The sequence below is a fragment of the Thermobia domestica genome, chromosome 8 (assembly GCF_964235325.1).
Source record: "Thermobia domestica chromosome 8, izTheDome1.hap1.1, whole genome shotgun sequence".
NCBI classification, from domain to species: Eukaryota; Metazoa; Arthropoda; class Insecta; order Zygentoma; family Lepismatidae; genus Thermobia; species Thermobia domestica.
Genome location: NC_137461.1, coordinates 228,233,156 through 228,252,246, shown reverse-complemented (window position 1 = coordinate 228,252,246; position 19,091 = coordinate 228,233,156). Strand labels below are relative to the sequence as shown.

General features: G+C 36.1%; 1 protein-coding gene across 14 annotated transcripts in view; it reads right to left on the bottom strand.

Annotated features, from left to right (window-relative positions):
* Window positions 1-19,091, bottom strand: part of mtd (TLD domain-containing protein mustard) — a 1,050,893-nt gene that overhangs the window by 122,653 nt on the left and 909,149 nt on the right. The window contains exon 1 of one of the 14 annotated variants that reach the window (XM_081769488.1): window positions 9,051-9,098. The exons of 12 other annotated variants lie outside the window; for them this stretch is intronic. In XM_081769488.1, coding sequence (XP_081625614.1) covers window positions 9,051-9,083 — 33 coding nt within the window. In that variant the 5' untranslated portion in view covers window positions 9,084-9,098. Of the gene's footprint in view, window positions 1-1,299; window positions 1,454-9,050; window positions 9,099-19,091 lie in introns of those variants that run through there. One more of the 14 variants, XM_081769487.1, reaches the window with a different exon arrangement.

Here is a 19,091-nt window from a genome sequence, read left to right as displayed (position 1 = left end):
TATATATATACAGGGGTGCCCACAAGGGGGGGCTATGACGCAAAGTGCGTCATTGAAATATTTGGGGGGGGGGTAAAATCTGTATAAATATGTTTGAGGGAGTGTAAAAATTAATCGAAAAGAAGATTTTTTCATGGAAGAACACCTACGGGTAGACAATTAAGGGGGGGTGCGTCATGGACATAAGGGGGGGGCACCACTGATATATATATATATATTATGAAATACTGAACATTTTGATCCCAACCCCGAGTAAGGCTCAGAGCATCTTGTTATTGCAAACTGTTTATGCCTAGGTCTTGCTCTGTGATATTGTAGCAATTCTATTCAATAATACCAATAAGTATTTTATTCCTTTTTGAATAAAAAGTGTAGAGATTTATTTAGCATGCCTGCCTTTTTCCTAATACCCAATACAAGTCTTTCAAAATACACTAAACTGACAGGAAAATAAAACTTGCTATTTAAGTCCAGGAGCAAAAGTGTTAATAGAATGAGAATGCGAGAAAAATAAACCCCAAAGAAGTCCATCGACAGGATGCTGTTCACCACAAACTCTCATATCCTGAGATCAAACTAGGGACCCCCCTCACACCAAAGGTGAGTGCTCTTCCACTAAGTCATTACGCTCCCCTAGTAGTACCAGTTTCTGTTATTATTTTGAAATGTATAAGGTTACTTTAACAAACTAATGATAATAAAATAAACACATTTTAAAGGGATTTCATTCCTTCCCGCAAAACACGGCGGGCTTCGGAAAGATTATAGTCTGTTTTTAGCTAGTGCTACTTTTATTTATTTATTTATTTTAAAGGACCACTGGGTGTTCATTTCGGTATGGCGTTACCCTCTCGAATGATTATTTCTAGCAATTAGGATCTAATAATGACAAGAAAGAATGCGATTGTAGCAAAAGTGGTACAACTCACCAGTGGATCCCCTCCCCAAATGCGTAGTCGTAATCTTAAATTACATTCCTTCCCAAAAACTTGAGAGGAAACTTGAGTTGTTGGGACAAAACTTAGATAACTTAAGTTAGTGTTCTTAAAACCATCATTATCATATAATTAAAGTTCAATTTGTCATTTTCAATGAAACAACATGTCCTCACACTTAAAAAAAAAGAAAGAAAAAACTCATGGGCGTAACCCGGTCCTAAAAGCCGGCTGTGGCTATCCCTGTAAATCACCACCAGCTTACACGTGATTAACATTACGTGCAGCGGGTAAGTGTGCAATTTTTTACCGGTTTTAAACCTTTCAACGGTCAGCTTAAAATTATAAGAAAAAAAAAACTTACCCTAAAAGTGTTGTATTTCCCAGAAAACCAACGTGATACAACATCCATGTTTAGTAAACTTCAAGGAGTACGGGTCAGTTTATTGCATTGTCACAGGAAATAGTCGAGCTCTCATTTCTTCCACTATAACAATTACATTACAGTTTTAATCCTATAACGACACCAACATCCTGCCATCTGTCACGAGAACAGCCTAAAACGAGACTCGCAGAACATCCGCTAGTCGTCCCCAAGGGCAGATTACTGAAGCTATTTTTAACACCGCTGAGTAAATAGCCCCATCAAAATATTAAATTCTAATTAATTTGATGATAATGAATGGAAATTCGATTACAATTCTGCTAATCACTCAAACAAGAACATGTATACTAAAGTTCTGAAGCGAAGTGAAGAAGCTCTGGAAATAAGGAAGTATCTTTTCACATTAATGACGCATCTTCCCAACATTGCGTGAAGAAGAGTTATTCCAGCTGTATATCCAAGGTCTCTCTACGTTTACAAACAATCACAAGAAATAAAACATTGCCACGTGTCAAAGACTGCGTAAACATCCACTACAATACAATTGCAATATGCATCAAATTGTACATTGTCTACGAGATATACTCTCTTCTGTTCTACTACTGTTTCTTCGAGTACACACAAATGGTGCAGATGTTCACACGCTCCAATTACTGTTCATATGTCTTTCTGAAACTACGTGAAGTACATACTTCTGACCTGAACAAGATTGCGCAACCTAAAGAGATTTTCCCTGCTCCTCTATTCAATTCAAAACTGTTAACGAGCGACGTTAAACCTACCATCTTCACTGTCTAAATATTTAAATAATATAATCCTGTATACATGGGCGGCGATTAGGGGGGGCAAGAGGGGGCAGTTGCCCCCCCCCCACTTTTTTGAAGTGACCACTTAACTCTTTTAAATTATATCATATATTTTTCGGTGATAGGCTCGAATCTTCATTATTAGATTTTAAAAACTACCAAAAAAGCTTTTTACTTCTGTTTTTTTCTCAAGCCTGGAGGCATTGTAGAACACGTTACATATGCTTTCACGCCTTTCTGCGTCGAGACGTAGAGTGTGATGACGTCATAACTAAGAATATTTTTTGTTATGACTTTTTATTACTTTTTGCAGGGCTTACTTTTACACCTAGAAGTTTGAAATTTTGCACACACATTCAGTGCACCCCTTAATATTTTCCAGATTCTTTTCAGATCTCTGCGATAAAACAGGGGGGTCCAGAGGGGCAAAAAGGTTAAAAATAAAAAGGATATCTTTTTAACAAAGATTCCTTTTTTTAGCGATCTTCCCTCCTCAGATACATGATGGAGACATGTGAATGGTACCGTTTGAAAGGGCGTTCTGTTCTAAAATGAATGATGTACGAACCATAATCCTAATATAAATAGGGATGTCTCAGGGAATTTTTACCTGAGATCCTTTTTTATACGGGAATCTGGAGTATTGTAGAGATATTTTTGGCGGGCTTACATTTGCACCTAGAAGACTGAAATTTTGCACACACACTTAGTACACCCCTTGTATTTTTCAGATCTCTGCGTTAAAACAGGGGGGTACAGAGTGGCAAAAAAGTACAAAGAAGGAATATTTTTCAAACAAATGATCCATTTATTCATGATTTTACCACCTCAAGTACATGGTGGAGACATGTGAGTGGTACCGTTTGAAAGTATGTTCTATTCTGAAGGGAATGATGTACGAACAATGATCATAGGATAAATAGGGATGTCTCAGGAAAATTTTATATTACATCCGGGTCATCTGGGGCATTGTGGGAATGTTCTTAGCTCATTGGTAAACATTTTCCCGCACTTAGTTTTCAAGATAGAAGCTTGAAATTTTTAATACACATTTGGTATACCCCTTCGCATTTTTCAGTTGATTTTGAGATCTGTGGGTTGACAAATGGGGTCAGAGGGGATCAAAGTTTGAAAAAATCAGAAAAATCCAGATTTCCCTCAAAATTTCCCGCCTTGGGTACATGATAGGAAAACGTAAATGGAACCGTATGAAAAGTTGTTCTATTCTGAAGAGAATGAGGTACTAACCATGATCCTAGGATAAATATTGCTGATGCTGTAGCTGATTGACTGAAATTCAATAATTTACCTTTAAAAAGACTTAATTTAAAATGGTTAATGTATATAATTTTATTTGGAAATGTAAAGTTTTTGCATATATTACTGGTTCATAGAAAAAAAATGGTACCATATAATATTTGTCCTTGCGTAACTGTGTATTGGTTATTTGTCTTCCCGTGGAGTTAAGATAGCTACAGGAATTGCGTTATAATTGCAATTCAAAGGAACTAATATTAAAATTGAGTCGTAGCATATGTTTGTAGTATTTACTATATTTCATTTTTTAAGAGTAATAACACATTTAATGGCAAGTGTGGAATTAAAAATGTAAGTTGTTCATTAATCCCCAGTTTCAATACAACTTCTACAAAACAAGCCTCATTATTCATTAGTATGATTAATAATATCCTTACTATTTATTTGTTTTACAAATATGTTAGTAAATAATCTGATCACACAATTTTCCAGACAGAATTTTAAGATGTTCATGAGCAAGGAATCAAGGGTTAGTACCTATGTGCATTGCTCTTGTCAATTTACTTAATTAAATATGAAACACGATATACGGTATTTTAACTGAAAAAGATAGTATCCTATTAGTTATACTACCTTTCGTCAAAGTGTTAGAAACAACCAGGAACACTAACATTGATATACACATATTCAGATCATATCTTGCCCCCCCACTTTTATCGTCCAATCGCCGCCACTGCCTGTATATTTAAATTAGTGATGGGCATAAAACTCGGTTTTTCGGTTTTTAAAAACCGGTTCGGTTTTTCACCGAAACCGTTTTTTCAAAAACCAGTATGGTTTTTCACCGGATTCGGTTTTCTTCAAAACCGGTTCCGTTTTTTCCCAAAATTTGTTCTATTTTTGACCAGAATAGTGTTTCGTTGTTCTCCGGAAACCGAATTCGTTTCCACAGAAATAGTTTTGTGTTTTCCAAGTTTTCACCGAAACCAGTTCGGTGAAAACCGAACCGGTCTTTTGAGAAAACCGAAACCGGTTTTGGTGAAAAAACCGAACCGGTTTTGGAGAAAACCGAAATGACGTTTTTTCAGGTTTCGGTTTTTCTAGGCCGGTTTTGCCCATCCCTAATTTAAATATTGCTTCCCCACTTATCTTACCACTACTGGCTACCATAATTTACATAAGGCTTCCTTCAAAATAATATTTAGTAATTTGACCGAAGCACTTTCAGTCTTCAGAGGAAAGGGTCACGAACGTATTACAGGGTGTATCAAAAGTCCGGGGCCACAGGCACACTCCATTATGAGAAAGATACGAAAAAATGGAAAGGTGTTGAAAAATAGGATAGTTTTCAATAAAGTGGTGGAATTTTTCCAATTTCACCTGTCGTTTGGGCTCCACACTAGCAAAACGCCAAAACGCAATTGTGCAGCATTGTGTCTGTGTCAGGTTCGAACAGACGTAAGGGCACACAAAAATGACACGGGAACGTGCACATTGTTGTATGAGGGAACGCTGAAAATCTCGAATTCATTTGTCAACAATGCTATTTTGTTGATATGATAGGGCAATATGGACACAGCGTGCTCAATTAGCAATGTTACTTTCTCATTTAGCATACCAATGGAATCCAAAAGAGTTGTACGATTACTTTTTCGAACAACTTTTCTCTTCACATTTTTTCTTATCTTTATTCATAGGAATTCGTCCGTGACCCTGGACTTTTGCTATGCCCTATATATTAACAAAGTTATTGATATAAATTAGGAATGGACAAAATTTTGCGGAATTGGAAATGTCACTTTCCGGATCTCAGATTTTTTCGAAATCTGGAATTTTTACGAATTCTGGAATTTTCCAAAATTTGGATTTTTTTCTGAATTCCGGAATTTTTCGAAAATCGGGATTTTTTCCGAATTCCGAAATTTTTCCACTTTTACTTTCCGGATTCCGCAAAGTAAAAATTCCGCAATTGGCTATCCTTAATATAAACACATGCTTCATTAATATAAATTAATCAATCTTTAGTATCATTTATAATTGATGTAACCTACAAATTTCAAGGATGATTACAATAGTAGGTAACGAGCAAAGGTATGAAACAATAGTTTTAGGAATGAAAAAAAATGGATCAAAGGTTGCGGCCTTGACCAAGAATTTTATGAATGATAAAGAAAATGGATCAAAAGATTACTATCTTGGCTAATAATTAGTTTTTGGATCAGGGGCCACAAAAATTTTGAACGGCCCTTAAATCGAATGTTCGTATTTTCTACGGAATAAGCACATCATACTGAGTTAAGTGATAGTTTGGGTTTTGCTACACTATATGTAGTTCTCCATATATAAGGCCCACAAGAAAATTTTTGCCTGAAATATATTGGATCTTTTGACCCAAAAATGGAAAGAAATTAAAGTTGTCTCAATCTAAAACTGTGGACTTTTTACAAACGCACCAGCTGTCGGTACTGGGCTCCATGCTGGTAAAACGCTCTATTGTTAAATGAAAAGCAACGTTACCATGTCAACAAGCTGTTCTTTTGGCCTCATTTTACCAACAACACAGCACTGTTAGGAAACGGATTCAAGATTATGTAGATTTCCTCATGCAACAATGTGCACGTTCCCCATGTCTTTTTTGCGTGCCGTTCGAAAAGCCCGATGAACTGAAAACGTTACTTTTTCATTTAACATACCAGTATGGAGCCCAAATGGCTGGTGTGCTTGGAAAAACAATTACACCAATCCATCTGTTTCCAACAATTTTCCTCTCTTTCCATTTTGGCATCTTTATTCATAACGGAGTTGGCCTATGGCCACGGATTTTTCCAAGGATCTTATAAAATAGAGGATCTGCCCTTACAACAAAAACTTGAAGCCATACGTCACAGTTTCACCACCCCTACCCTACCCACTCCGTTTAATAAGATCGCAATGTTTTGAGCCAACAATCATGGCGGAAACGAAACTAGCCAATCAGCCGATGGCGGAAACGAGAGTAGCCAATCAGACTTGCCGATGTTCGGTTGTTTTTTGGCTTCATTAATTTAATAGGATGAAGATACATATAGACAGATCCTCTATTTTATAAGATCCTTGGATTTTTCATACACCCTGTATATATATCTGAGGAAAAAGTATCTATTACCTTACTGTTATTACCTTAATTTTTGAATCATTCTTGTATATCAAATGAAGAAATAAATATATGGTAAGTATTGCTTTGGTGGAAGAGGGTGCATTAATTTGTGTAAATAAATATATGGTAAGTATTGCTTTGGTGAAAGAGGGTGCATTAATTTGTGTATCTCTGTCGCTACACTACTGGGAAGCAGTAGAGCTTTTTACCTGACCGCAGCCAAGCTAAAGGTCAGATAATGTTCACTTATATTTTATATCTATCTATCATATATATATATATATATATATATATATATATATATATGATTGATAGGTAGATAGATATAGATATATAGGGTGTTAATGAACTCTGCGTCGTGGATTTAGGTGACCGAACACCAGTAGGGCCTATACACAAAAGTTCATATCAACATGCCCTAAACTGAACAGTTTCCGAGCAAGAAGCTGTTGAAAAGGGAAAAAACTCAAAAATGCTCCATGACTACACAAGGGATTCCCCAAAAGACTGCAGAAAAGGTGGGCCGAACATCATTAGGAAACAGGAATTTGTTGTCAGCAAGTGCCTAATGCAATCGGATTCAACATGAGGGAAGAGTATTAAATGTTATGCATGGTTGCATAACCACAGGAGAGAGCTGACTGTGTCGACATACAACGAATCTCACACATGGAGGCAATTTAGGTATTTGTAGGGTTGTTAGGTATTTGTAGCGTATGTCTATCACGAGGCGAAGGTTTAAAATCTATTAAGAAACACAGCTCTAAAGTTATTGTTCTTTCATTTTCAGTAGTTTCTCTCTCGGAAACTATGCGATTTAGGGCATATGTATTTTATTGTGCAGAATCACGTCATAAATTTATGACATGATGTTCATTAAGACCTTGTAGAGCGTGATATATTTCTACAATTTATTATGGGTTCTTGAAAGATTACATTGTTAAAAGTCAGAAGTAAAATGAATCTGAAACATGTTGTGTACGGTATTAAGTCAAAGACAGCTGCAAGGGTTCCAAAGTTCCATGATTTATTGCAAATTTATTACGTGTGTGTTACAGAAGAAATGAATAATAGATTCTTAAACATAGTTGGACTTTACGTCCAATGATAATTGTCTGTTCATTTAAATCTCTAGAAATAAAATATTCTTTCTCTGCATTATTATGTATTGCATAAATAACCAAATGAAGCCGTAACATGTTTTACAGTGCCGTTTCTGAGCTATGCCATAGTTACAGTAACATCTATTTGTCTAAATTTTAAAAATTCTTAAATAGTTTATGTGCGCATAGCTTGGACCTATTCATCCTCTGTATGCAGGATTGACAAGTGAATTAGGCTAATGACCCAATGATCACGGGCGTCTCTGGCGGGAGGGACGAGGGGGACGCGTCTCCCCCAATATTTTGAAGTACAAAATATTCAATATTTTATTCTAATTTAATTTATTTACTAATGACAGAACATCATATAAATAATAATAATTATATTTATTTGGAATATAATATTCAGGCTGTGAAACGATTGTGATCGAGTTCTTGATATACTTTAGGGGGTCCGTGAAGGTGAGCAGAAAGGTAACAAATGGAATCGAAGTTAATAAACACGTTGGGCTAGGTAGTACCATTTAAATTACTTCCTTTGATGCCCCCCCCCCCAAATTTTACATGCCAGAGACGCCAGTGCCAATGATACCTGCAGGGAATAATAATGAAATAAGCTCTGGAATGAAGGAGATACACAGGCGTATTAAAAAATGACACTTTACATGGTGAGATCTTGAGTTCGATACCGTTATTTCGGACCCCACGTGAAGCTTAAGCATCTTGGTTTCGTTTCATATACTTACAACGCTGGCAAAAAGCAGTAATCAAAATAAGTAACAAACTTCATCCAGGGCTTAGTGCTCTATTATTAAGTCACTCTCACATTTGCAACCAGGAGATTTAGGATTAAGATTTCTGGGCTCTCGGCATCTTATGGCTATTTAGCCCGTCATGTTTGAGGGATGACATCCCTCGATGAGCACACTATCCGGGGAAAGGGAAGGAAGAAAGGATTGCGGAAGGAAGGAAGCGGCCTGGGACTTATAAGTTAGGTACCACCCTGGCATTTGCCTGGTGTGAATGAGGAAAATCCAGGAAAACCTCATTCAAGGTGGCTGGCCTGAAAAAGCTGTGACACTTTTTCGACCGAGTGCCCCCCCCCCCCCCCCCGCGAACACATTTGCAACCAGAATTAAAGTCAAGCATATCTCAGACAGGAAATTTGCCCGAAAAAAAAAAATGTAGTTAAGAACACAGCATTGACGTCAGTACATCCTGATATTTGAAAGGCATGGGCCTGGATTTTTAACTAGCTAATTATCGACAAAAAAAAAATTTAATTCACTGTTGTTTAGAGAGTAAATTATTTTCCTTTCTCGCCATGCACGCAACGAATGTCGAAATAAATTACCAATGGATGTGCATATGACCTAAGCGCTTTCAAATATTCAATAAAAAAAATTAGCAGCTCAATGAAGTACTTACAATTATTGCCACATTCTCTGCAAGTTGTTCCATTTCTCAGGATTCAAATGCTGGTGCTTAAGTGTTTGCAAAAGAAATGCCCAAAAATTCAACAAACTACATTTAAAAAGATATAATACTCATGAACAATACGGAAGAAAGTAGCATTGGCCATGATTACACTGAACGATGTATTTGTGACCTTCTGTTTACATCCGTCTGCTTTCTCCCTTAATAGCACCTTCTTAGATAAGTAAAACAAGAGTCTTATTACGCAATCACCACCCGGAACTAAAGACCACCACAATCATTAACTTGATCGGCAGTTCTAATTTCTTTGAATTAAAAGTTTACCAATTTACTGATTTAAAAAAAAATAATAATTCAATAATAATAATTTTGTGACTGACATGCGTGACGAGCAGGAATTACACAGGAAAACACATATATACACAAATATGCGTAACTTTAACACATGTTTTCAGCACGATGGATATTATCACAAATATTTCTACAGTTTGAAGTGTGATCCGAATCACATAAGCTTCCACTGGGACTCGAATGTTACCTGGGTTTCCATAGTACAGAAACAGAAAATTAACCCACCATAGGCGGCGCCACAGTGGGTGCAGCTGCACCCACATTAACTTCGATTTTCAAATTTTCTACAATAATCCTTTCTATTTTGTATATTTATTATATCCTGTCTGGATATATTTGAATAACTTCTTAAACCTCTCATAATTTACTTGCTAGCATACAGTGTTTTTATAGTTTTTTTTAGTAAAACTTAAGCATTATTTTTGAGATCTTAAGGCTCAATAGTGCAGAGCGTTCTGGCAACAATATTAGGATGTATTGACAGAGCATCTTCGTCCTTATGCGAACAGAGTTTCTCCAAGATAAATTATGCCAAGTCGAAACTAAGATGCTTCAACAGAGACTCAACTCCATATTGTTGCTTTTTGTTGAAAGGTCGATTTCAGTAGGCATAGATACTGAAGATGTCATTGAAGACTTTAAGGCCATGGTTCCTTTCAACAGGAAAATGTCTTTATAAAATCTCTTGTAATTGATGCCACTGCAAAAAAGTATCCTTATACACTTAAAAATTCTGATGTGTCTTTGATAAATTCATAACTCACATACACGTGTACCCATGTATGACGTTTCTTTAAATATGTACAAAAAAGTTTTTATTGTGTAGCATTTTAAGATATATATATATATATATATATATATATATATATATATATATATATATATATATATATATTTGTTTTTTACTATGTCTTATCCCTTCCCAACCTGCATCCACATTACCAAAATGCTGGCGCCGCCTATGTAACCCACGAAGAATCCCAGGAAGCAAAGGCACATATAAGGACATAATCTTTGTATCAACAATACACCGATTAATTAATTAATAATACCCAGCGAAGTAGCTCAAGTGGTAAAACGTTGGCTTCGCATTAGGAAGGTCGTGGATTAGATTCCTACTGTCGACCATCCTGACTGAGGTTTACCATGGTTTTCCTCAGTCTTACCGGGTAAATGCCGGGATAGTTCCTACTAAAACAGGCCCTAAACCGATACCTTCCCAAATTCTTTCCGTTGTTGTTGTTAGAGATCCAGTATAAAATGGCCTCTGAACTATATCTGGTGATAAATTATTAAATAAATAAATAATAAAATCGGTAAACAAAAATAGTTTCGTCTCTCTTTCATTAAAAGACATTACCTACATTAATTACTCGGACTTCTGGGCCTCCTCCCTTGTTTAGAGTAACTGAAACGAATCTGATCATTTTTGTCACGGGTTAGTCTCGTCATTTCTTTGACATAAGAAAATCAAGAGAAGAAAAAAGATCATTCAATGCGAGTACTTGAGTTCAGTTAATGATCTTTCCATCTGCGGACAAAGGTCTAGTCAATCCAAATAAGGTACTAGAACTCCCTTCTAATTCTAAAACAAGTTCGAAATGAATCCAGTCTGAGAAAGAACTCTCGAAAAATGACAATGAGTAGATAGTTCATGTGTAATTTCTTTCCAGATCTATCGAAAATATTTAGTTAAGTTTGTTTAGTTTCCAATCCTTTGCACTCTTCGAGATTCCAGATTTCACTATTCCCCGTGATGACATACAGTGTATGTTAATAAAAAAATGTTTGTTCTTTTATTATGCAAGTTCAGGGTCCCCTTTCAACACCGAGGCTATGCGAGAAGGAGTTTTAAGGTGGAAGCTGAACGAGTGTTCAAATTGCAAGAATCTTCCATTCCCCAAGTGTAAACTACCAATTGTGGGTTTCTTTAGGAGAAATAACTTGTGCCATATTGTAGTGTGTTGTGAAATATTAATACACAAAATAAGAACAAAATCGCCTGAGTCGTTTTTCAGAAAATGTTAAAAAAAAAAAAAAAAACTTATACCCAACAGTAAATTCCCAGATTTTTTCCCAAAGAAATGACATATCATTTATACGGTTGTTAATGAAGTATTCGTTTATGAAATATAAACAAAATTCTTAAAAGCATTTCTCGACAAATGCCCATTTATCACATTGCAATGAACTATCATTAGTTTTAGGGGTAGGAAAGGAAGAAAATTCGATAAACTAGCCAGAGGAATCTTACCGTAGCACCCAATGTGGAATTAAGTTATTGAAATAGGGCGATAAAATGAGGTAACGCTGTAAAAGCACCGGCCCTAAATATCACGATCAAGTCGTGAGGGTGAAAAGGAAATGGGCATGTCCAGCCAGACACTACGAGTTCTGAGAAACATCAGGGCATCAGTTGTGAAGGAAAACTCACCCACCCACAGCAACCTTGCCATCTCATGTAGGATATCACAGAGCACAGTGTGTCATAAAGGATAATTTGGAACTGAAAAAACGTCATAAGGCAATGGGGCATAAGTTATCACCAAAGCACATTCAAGAAAGATTCACGAACGCAAGAAAGTTGTACGAACAATACCTCGCAGGTGACAAATGGCAGTGGGCTGTCACTCTGGATAAAGCCTGGATCTACCTTGATGACACCAATAAGCCCAGGGCCATTTTTTTCACCACATGACGCGAAGGGCCGCGGTGAGTTCGTCCGTGAATGTCGCGAGAAGTTTTCGAAAGGCTTCATGGTGGTGGCAGGTTTCTGCACCAGTAGGGAGTTGCCAAGGCGGATTCGACGGCCAAGTGAATGCAGCCTACTTTCAAACGAACATCATGGAACCCTTATACACAACGCACATCTTACAGTTGTTTGGCAGGGACACCCGAAAGGTGTGGATCCACATGGACAAAGCATTCAGTCATACTGCTCACAGTTCTGTCACGTATTATCGGCGTATGACCACGGGGACTGTGTCTGTTATACCTTCTTGTCCATACCTGTAAAGTCATCAGATGCGTCGCCGATGGATTTATGCGCCTTTGGCCTTCTGAAACAAGTACTCGCGCGAAGGCGTCCCTCACAGTGGGGCTCTGGAAAGCTTGTCAAGCAGTGTGATCTACAATTCCCCTCACACGCCTTCGATGCGCACTGCTTCAGTGGAAATTGCGTTGCAGGGCGATAATCTAGGTTCGTGGCGCCACAACATCGAGCACAACCGTTGGTGGAGGAAGGGATTGTCGTGAGTAGGTGAGCGCACAAACTTTGGCCATCTTAGGTGAATTGACCTTCTGTAATACTAAATAATAAAGGCAAAAAAGAAGTTTTTATGGAGGGGTGAGGGTAATATTGTAGAAATAAAAAAATGGGTAGGATTGATAAGCACTCCCAAAGTAGTTTCCAGGTCTTACGTTTTCCCCGTAAGTTTTACGTTTTTCTGCACTTTTTTTTTTTTTTTTATTTTCCTCATAAAACGATTTGTTGCGTTTGTTTTAATAAATCAAGAAAATAAGTCTGCCTACTTTGAAGTAACTTTATAACGTAGTCAGTTATTTTTTTTTTTTTAATCAATGACGCAATCTAATTATTTAACTTAGTATTCAGAGAGAAAATGAAACAGGCTGCGTTCTTTATATTCTATCTAACCGGCGCCCAAACCCCATGCTTAAAAATAGTTTGGTTTTAGCATCTTAACCTTTGTCTGTCAACATCGTCTCGATCATATCGCAGTTTTGATCGACTGTGATATACTGATGTCAAGAACGGTAGCTACTGCGAAACAATAAATGCAAAATTCCTAGTGGTTGTGAATATTTCGATGTCCTCGTTTGTTTTTTTTTTTTTTTTTTTTTTTTTTTTTTTTTTTTTTTTTTTTTTTTTTGAAACGTATAGAAAATGATGAGTGATTGTTAAGAGATGCAATCTTCCTTAAAATATAATTAAAAGCGGACAAGGATTTGTGTACTATATTTATGTAAGATGTTTGTGTTTCAGTATTGCAATTATTTTTTAATAAAAAATTGCCCTACGTTACTATGTGAAACCATATATACAGGCTCGTATTGGACGGACCACACAGACTCGGGGCTAGGATTGCAAATTTCAAGGAGCGGTATATTCAAAAAAATTGAGACTAAAGTATAGTAAGCGGGGGAAAAAACGAACTGTCAAAGAGAAATTTAAAGGAGAGCTATACTGAAAACTGGATAAGGATTAGGAAGCAGGCTTCTGGGTTTTCGGCATCTATGGGCACGTTAGCCACATATGATGGATGACGTCCCTTGGAGATCATACTATCCGAGAAAGGAGAGGAAAGGGAAGGAGGGAAGCGGCCTGGGACTTACATCTTAGGTACATTCATGTCCAAAATTATTGTCGTATGTCTATAAATATGTTGTTGTAGGAATATAATTTGATAACGAATTCCCAGGTATTTCTTACAATGCTAGTATGTTTATAATGGACAACAATGTATGTGGTAAATTTCATGTCAAAAGAACAGCAAATAAAAACAATAAAATGAAAATAAATCTATGTTGTCCACTTAGCAACATTTTATTTTACTCATTATAATTTTCGTATTTATAATTCTTTTCCTATGAAATTTACCGCAAATATACATTTCCCGATTATAAACATAGTATCAATATTAAAAGTACCCAACAAAATCATTATCTAATTATATTCTTACAAAAAGACAGTTATAGATATGCGACATTTATTTTGGACATGAGTGTACCATCCCGGCATTTACCTGGTGTGAATGAGGAAAATATCACTCAGAATGTTTGGCCTAAAAAAAAAAAAAAAAAAAAAAACTTTTTACACTTTTTCAACCGAGTGTCCCCATTATACTGAAAACTTAACTGATAAACTGTAATTGGAAGCTCATCGACAATATTGTGTTGTATTTTATGTACACAAGTATTCAGTAGTTTTTGTGACTTTTGATTTTATTTAACGTCCTCGAGATACTACAGTGTTCTATCTTTTGCCATTTATTTATTTATTTATTGCTTATACAGCTGAATACGAAATTAAAACAAGAGGGCGGGGCAAAATTTTCTAACACCCAGAAGCGTAAAATACGTAAATATGGGCTTGCATATATATAAATGTGTGTATATTTGTTATAGTATGTACATTTTAAACATTACATATCTTCTTCCCCCCCCCCCTAAAAATCTTCCTTTCTTTGTCTAAGAAACTGGCAACCCTACCTTCAAGTGGAATGTATATACCATAGCTGGCAACTGTAGGCCTATATAATAAACCTACCGTATTATTAGTGAACTATAGGCATACAACAGCCTATGGCATGAACATTCCTATAAAAAAAACAACTAACAGATACAAAAACATGGATACGATGGAATCTTTATCTTGCACCATTATGATGACTATCAGTGTACACGCGTTTCTACCTAACATTCCACTGAGGAAATGAAGGTCAATAGAAAGCAAACACGAAGGTCTTTAAAACTTTTACCATCTATTATAACTCACACACAACACAGGCTACGTTGTATTTCTCACGTGCACGCACAGTTTCCTTTCGAGAGTTTCCTTACCAGAAAACATTTCGTTAACCAGTGCAAAATAATCCTCATAGCACAGCTTTTAACCAGTTTTTAGCAGGCCCGTAGCTAGAGGTGACCAGGGGAGATTGAGCCTCCTGACACTATTGGTTATTTGTTTAGATAAATACGTTTTAAAAAGCCATGAACACATTTTTATACCTTATTTCTTTACATGCAAAAAAAAAAAAAAAAAAATCCGACTTGGCTGTGGAGCGAAATAGAAAATTTTTCCAGTTTTACTTCCAACGATTATGCTCTGTAGGTCAAAGAAGCCGGAAGATTACTGAAAGCGAATAATTATGAAGTGAATAGATGGAATGAGAAGTGGGAAGAAGCGAAATAAACTCGAGAATATCCACGAAGACTATTTGTCCACTACAAACCTTAGTCTTGGATCGAACCAGGAACCCCTCGCATTGAGGGGAGCGCTATGCCACTGACGCACGGTGCTCCCTCGGTTATAACAGAGAACCCAATTTAAAATATTGTACTAGTATTTCCAATTCGTCGTTTCCTCGAGAGCAGGCGACTTTATTATTATTATTATTAAATCTTGATTGCTCCGTTATCGTCTAGGTTTCTGTCCTTATTGACTTGACAACCGAAGCCTTGCATCGCTGAAGGAGGGATGGATTGAGTCAATCCTTGTTTTCAGGAAGTCAGTCAAGTGCTTTTCGGAAATATTTTCATAAGCTATTAAAATCATATTAAACTGCGATAATTTCAAGTGCTTTTGTTTCTACACAACTCACTATAGAAAACTGTGTTTCGCATAATAATAGATTTATATACTTGCAAACTATGAATGTAAGGTGAACTGAAGTTAACCCTAAAGAAAAAAAAAATCCCTACCTTTCTTGTTTTACTGTTCTGGTTAGAGGTCACGTTTTTAATTTCATGCAAATTGGCAGAAATAGGATACACAAATGATCTTCCTATGAGTAACCAGTGGGAACTTAGTTCGGATTCCAAATTAAGGTGTAGGCATATGTCCCATACAGTTTCGGTGATTAAAAAAGATGTTAAAACTCCAAATAAAAACGTGAAGCAACGTTAGTAGTAATTTCAGCATTCGAAGTATGCTCCATGATATAAAACACTTCCTGTATCAGATTGGATAGAATATGAATTTATTATCGGTCAATTCAATTTTGGAAATTAGTTCATCAATGTCCGCGAAATATCAGTGCCTTTATATTTAATGAAAGTCAATGAACTGACATGATATGAACACAAAATGGCCGGACTTGTGTGTATGGTTTAAAATAACTGTTCACGCGAATCAACCTTCAGATTTGCCTTACATTAGACCAGGTGGTAAGGCATGTAACTCGGAAGCCGCCATTGGGAAGGACGCCAAGAGAAAGTATGCAATGCACCTAAAAGCGAAACATCAACAAACTAAAATTTTGTTTTACACATTTCGAAAAGTACTTGTACCTTTATTTGCTGCACCTGGAAAAAAAATTAATAAATGTAGAACACAGCAAACAGCATGTTGTTACTGACAACAATATCAATATATGTAAAATGAAACCTCTCTTAACGGATACCTCCATAATGAGAACAGTTTTTTTTTTTTTTTTTTTTTTTTTTTTTTTTTTTTTGTCCAGGGATATGCGTATTATTACAGGACAGAACTGAGAACAGATTTTTTTGTTCAGAGAATATGTGTATTATTACAGGACAGAACTCTCCATTTTACGGACACACTCAGATACGACACATATAACCTCTTCCCCTTGAATTTAATAAGTTACTAATAACAGAAAATAAATTATTCTTAATTCACACATATTTAGCACAGAAAATACTTTCTCTAATAGAAAATACGTAAATCAGTATAGTAAATATCGAAAACAAACGTGTGCCAGCAGGATGTACACTACAGGTGACTATTGCAGACTTTTCTCAATAAATTTATAAAACAATGATTCGTAAATTCTATCTATATTTTCAGTATTTAATAATAATGACAATGTTTTATGTTCTCAATGCGTTACTTTACTTTTTGAACAAATGCGAATTAAGACATTTTTACACGGGATAACAGGTACTTGAGAAGAAAACTACACATGAAGTATATTTTGCAGTACACGCCCATATCTCGCAGCGATACTTCTGCTTCTTTATGGAGGGAAACACTCCCCCTCCCCGTAAATCGAACAATGAGTAAAGTATTCGATTAAATGTTGGCATATATGAACAACTCCATACGAGGCAAAACACGATATGTACACTTTTGCAGTTTTTGAATTAAAATACTTTCAGTCTATTGGTAAAAACGAAATGCACTGTATAGTGCTAAATAATATATTTTTTTTAAACAAAAAAAAAAAAAAAAAGTGTTTTTAAATCATTGTTAACTTTCGCCAGCATATAGATCTCAGTGTAGTCAACTACTGGAGAAAAGAAAAGAAGATAATAGTCAAATAATGACATATGGCGTTTTGCCATCTTCGTACACAACTAATATACTTACTGTACACTGCACACAATTAGCGGAGGTGTGAGGAGTTCCCTCGTGGCTATGTGGATAGCGTACGCATCTTTGGCGCGGGAGGAAGTCTGGGTTCAATTCCCGGTCGGAGCTCGTGTTGTACGGATCCCATGTTAATCAGTAGGTTCACGTCTTACATACGGCCGTGTGCTTCAACGAAGTTATTGTTCATGAAATGGGCGTTCATGTAAACGAGTTCAAAATTGAACCTTTCAATTTGAACGTAGTTCAAGGTATCTGAACTATTGAAAATCAAAGTTTAGTACAATTGATTAAGTACTGTCGACTAAGCAAGGAGTTAAACTTCGAAAACCAACTGTTCAAAGTCGGAAAGTTCATCCATTACTTGATCGAGACTTAACGTTGAACGTAGTTCAACAGTTGACCTTCGCTGATGCACACAGCTGATAGCTTCGCTACTGAAAGTGACGATGAACTCGAATCAAAAAATATGTGGTGTAAGTAATCGAAATTTCTATAGTCGGACAACCTCTTATTTAGGGACCACCCAACTTCTGAATATGTATGATTTTGTGATATGCTAACCTCAAATTGGTAGTTTAACACACTAGATTTTGCTCACTGACAAAATTTGTTTCTTATCCGCATAAAACAACGTAAAAATAGCCATTACCTTAATCAATAATATGCGAAATGGAAAAATAAAATAACATTTCTGGGCGTAGGATACTGAGCTTCGGTACAGGAAGAGGTGGAGCGTGAATATACAATCTTGGAACACACTAGTATTGACAAATAAAAGAATAAAATACGTTCTTGAAAAGATATTTCGTAGATTCGACACTGTTTTCCAAACAAAAAGAATCATTACTGCATTCTGAATAGTATTTCCGCAGTTCCGCTTTTATGTATAGTGCATGCACATCACATTTCAGATTCGGAGGATAAACACGTTTGCTAAAGAGCCTTTTAGAGTAATGCACGAAGCAGGTTTCAATACTACCTGTCTCTAGTTATGCAGCTAGAAATACCGCTCGTTACGTCAAGAAATCTTGTGAATAGGAGGCAAAAATTGTGCCACTCTTTTGAACGAATCATTAGTTAACAGAACGGCAATCTTCCAACACCATAACAATTTAATCAACATAAATTATGGAATGCTAGAAAGAAGCGTAGTCTATAAAAATACTGAGATTGTAAATACCCTGAGGAAGTTTTATTTTTTTCTTTCTTCAAAAAGTGTTAAATCAACCAAAATTTTGCAACAAAATACAGTAATAACTACCATTAAGGCAAGCAGTGAATGTGCATCCGGCTTCTACGCTGAATTGGGCTTTAATTGACGGAGAATTTCCTTTCCATAAATTAATTTAGTTTTAAAATATTTTCACTCTACCAGGGTCGTTTCCAGTTTTGGATGTAAATGTCAAAACTAAGGCTTTAAATATATATAAAACATTAGTATTCATAGGTTACCATTGCATTCACAATTGAATATTTGCATCAATTAATACACAAACACAAATAACAAACAAATTTGTGCGAGTATTAATTGTCACGCAACTTCTCAGTCAAGGGCGATGCTCTGCAGGAAGGTTGTGACATTCAAAACAATCATACTGAATTATAGT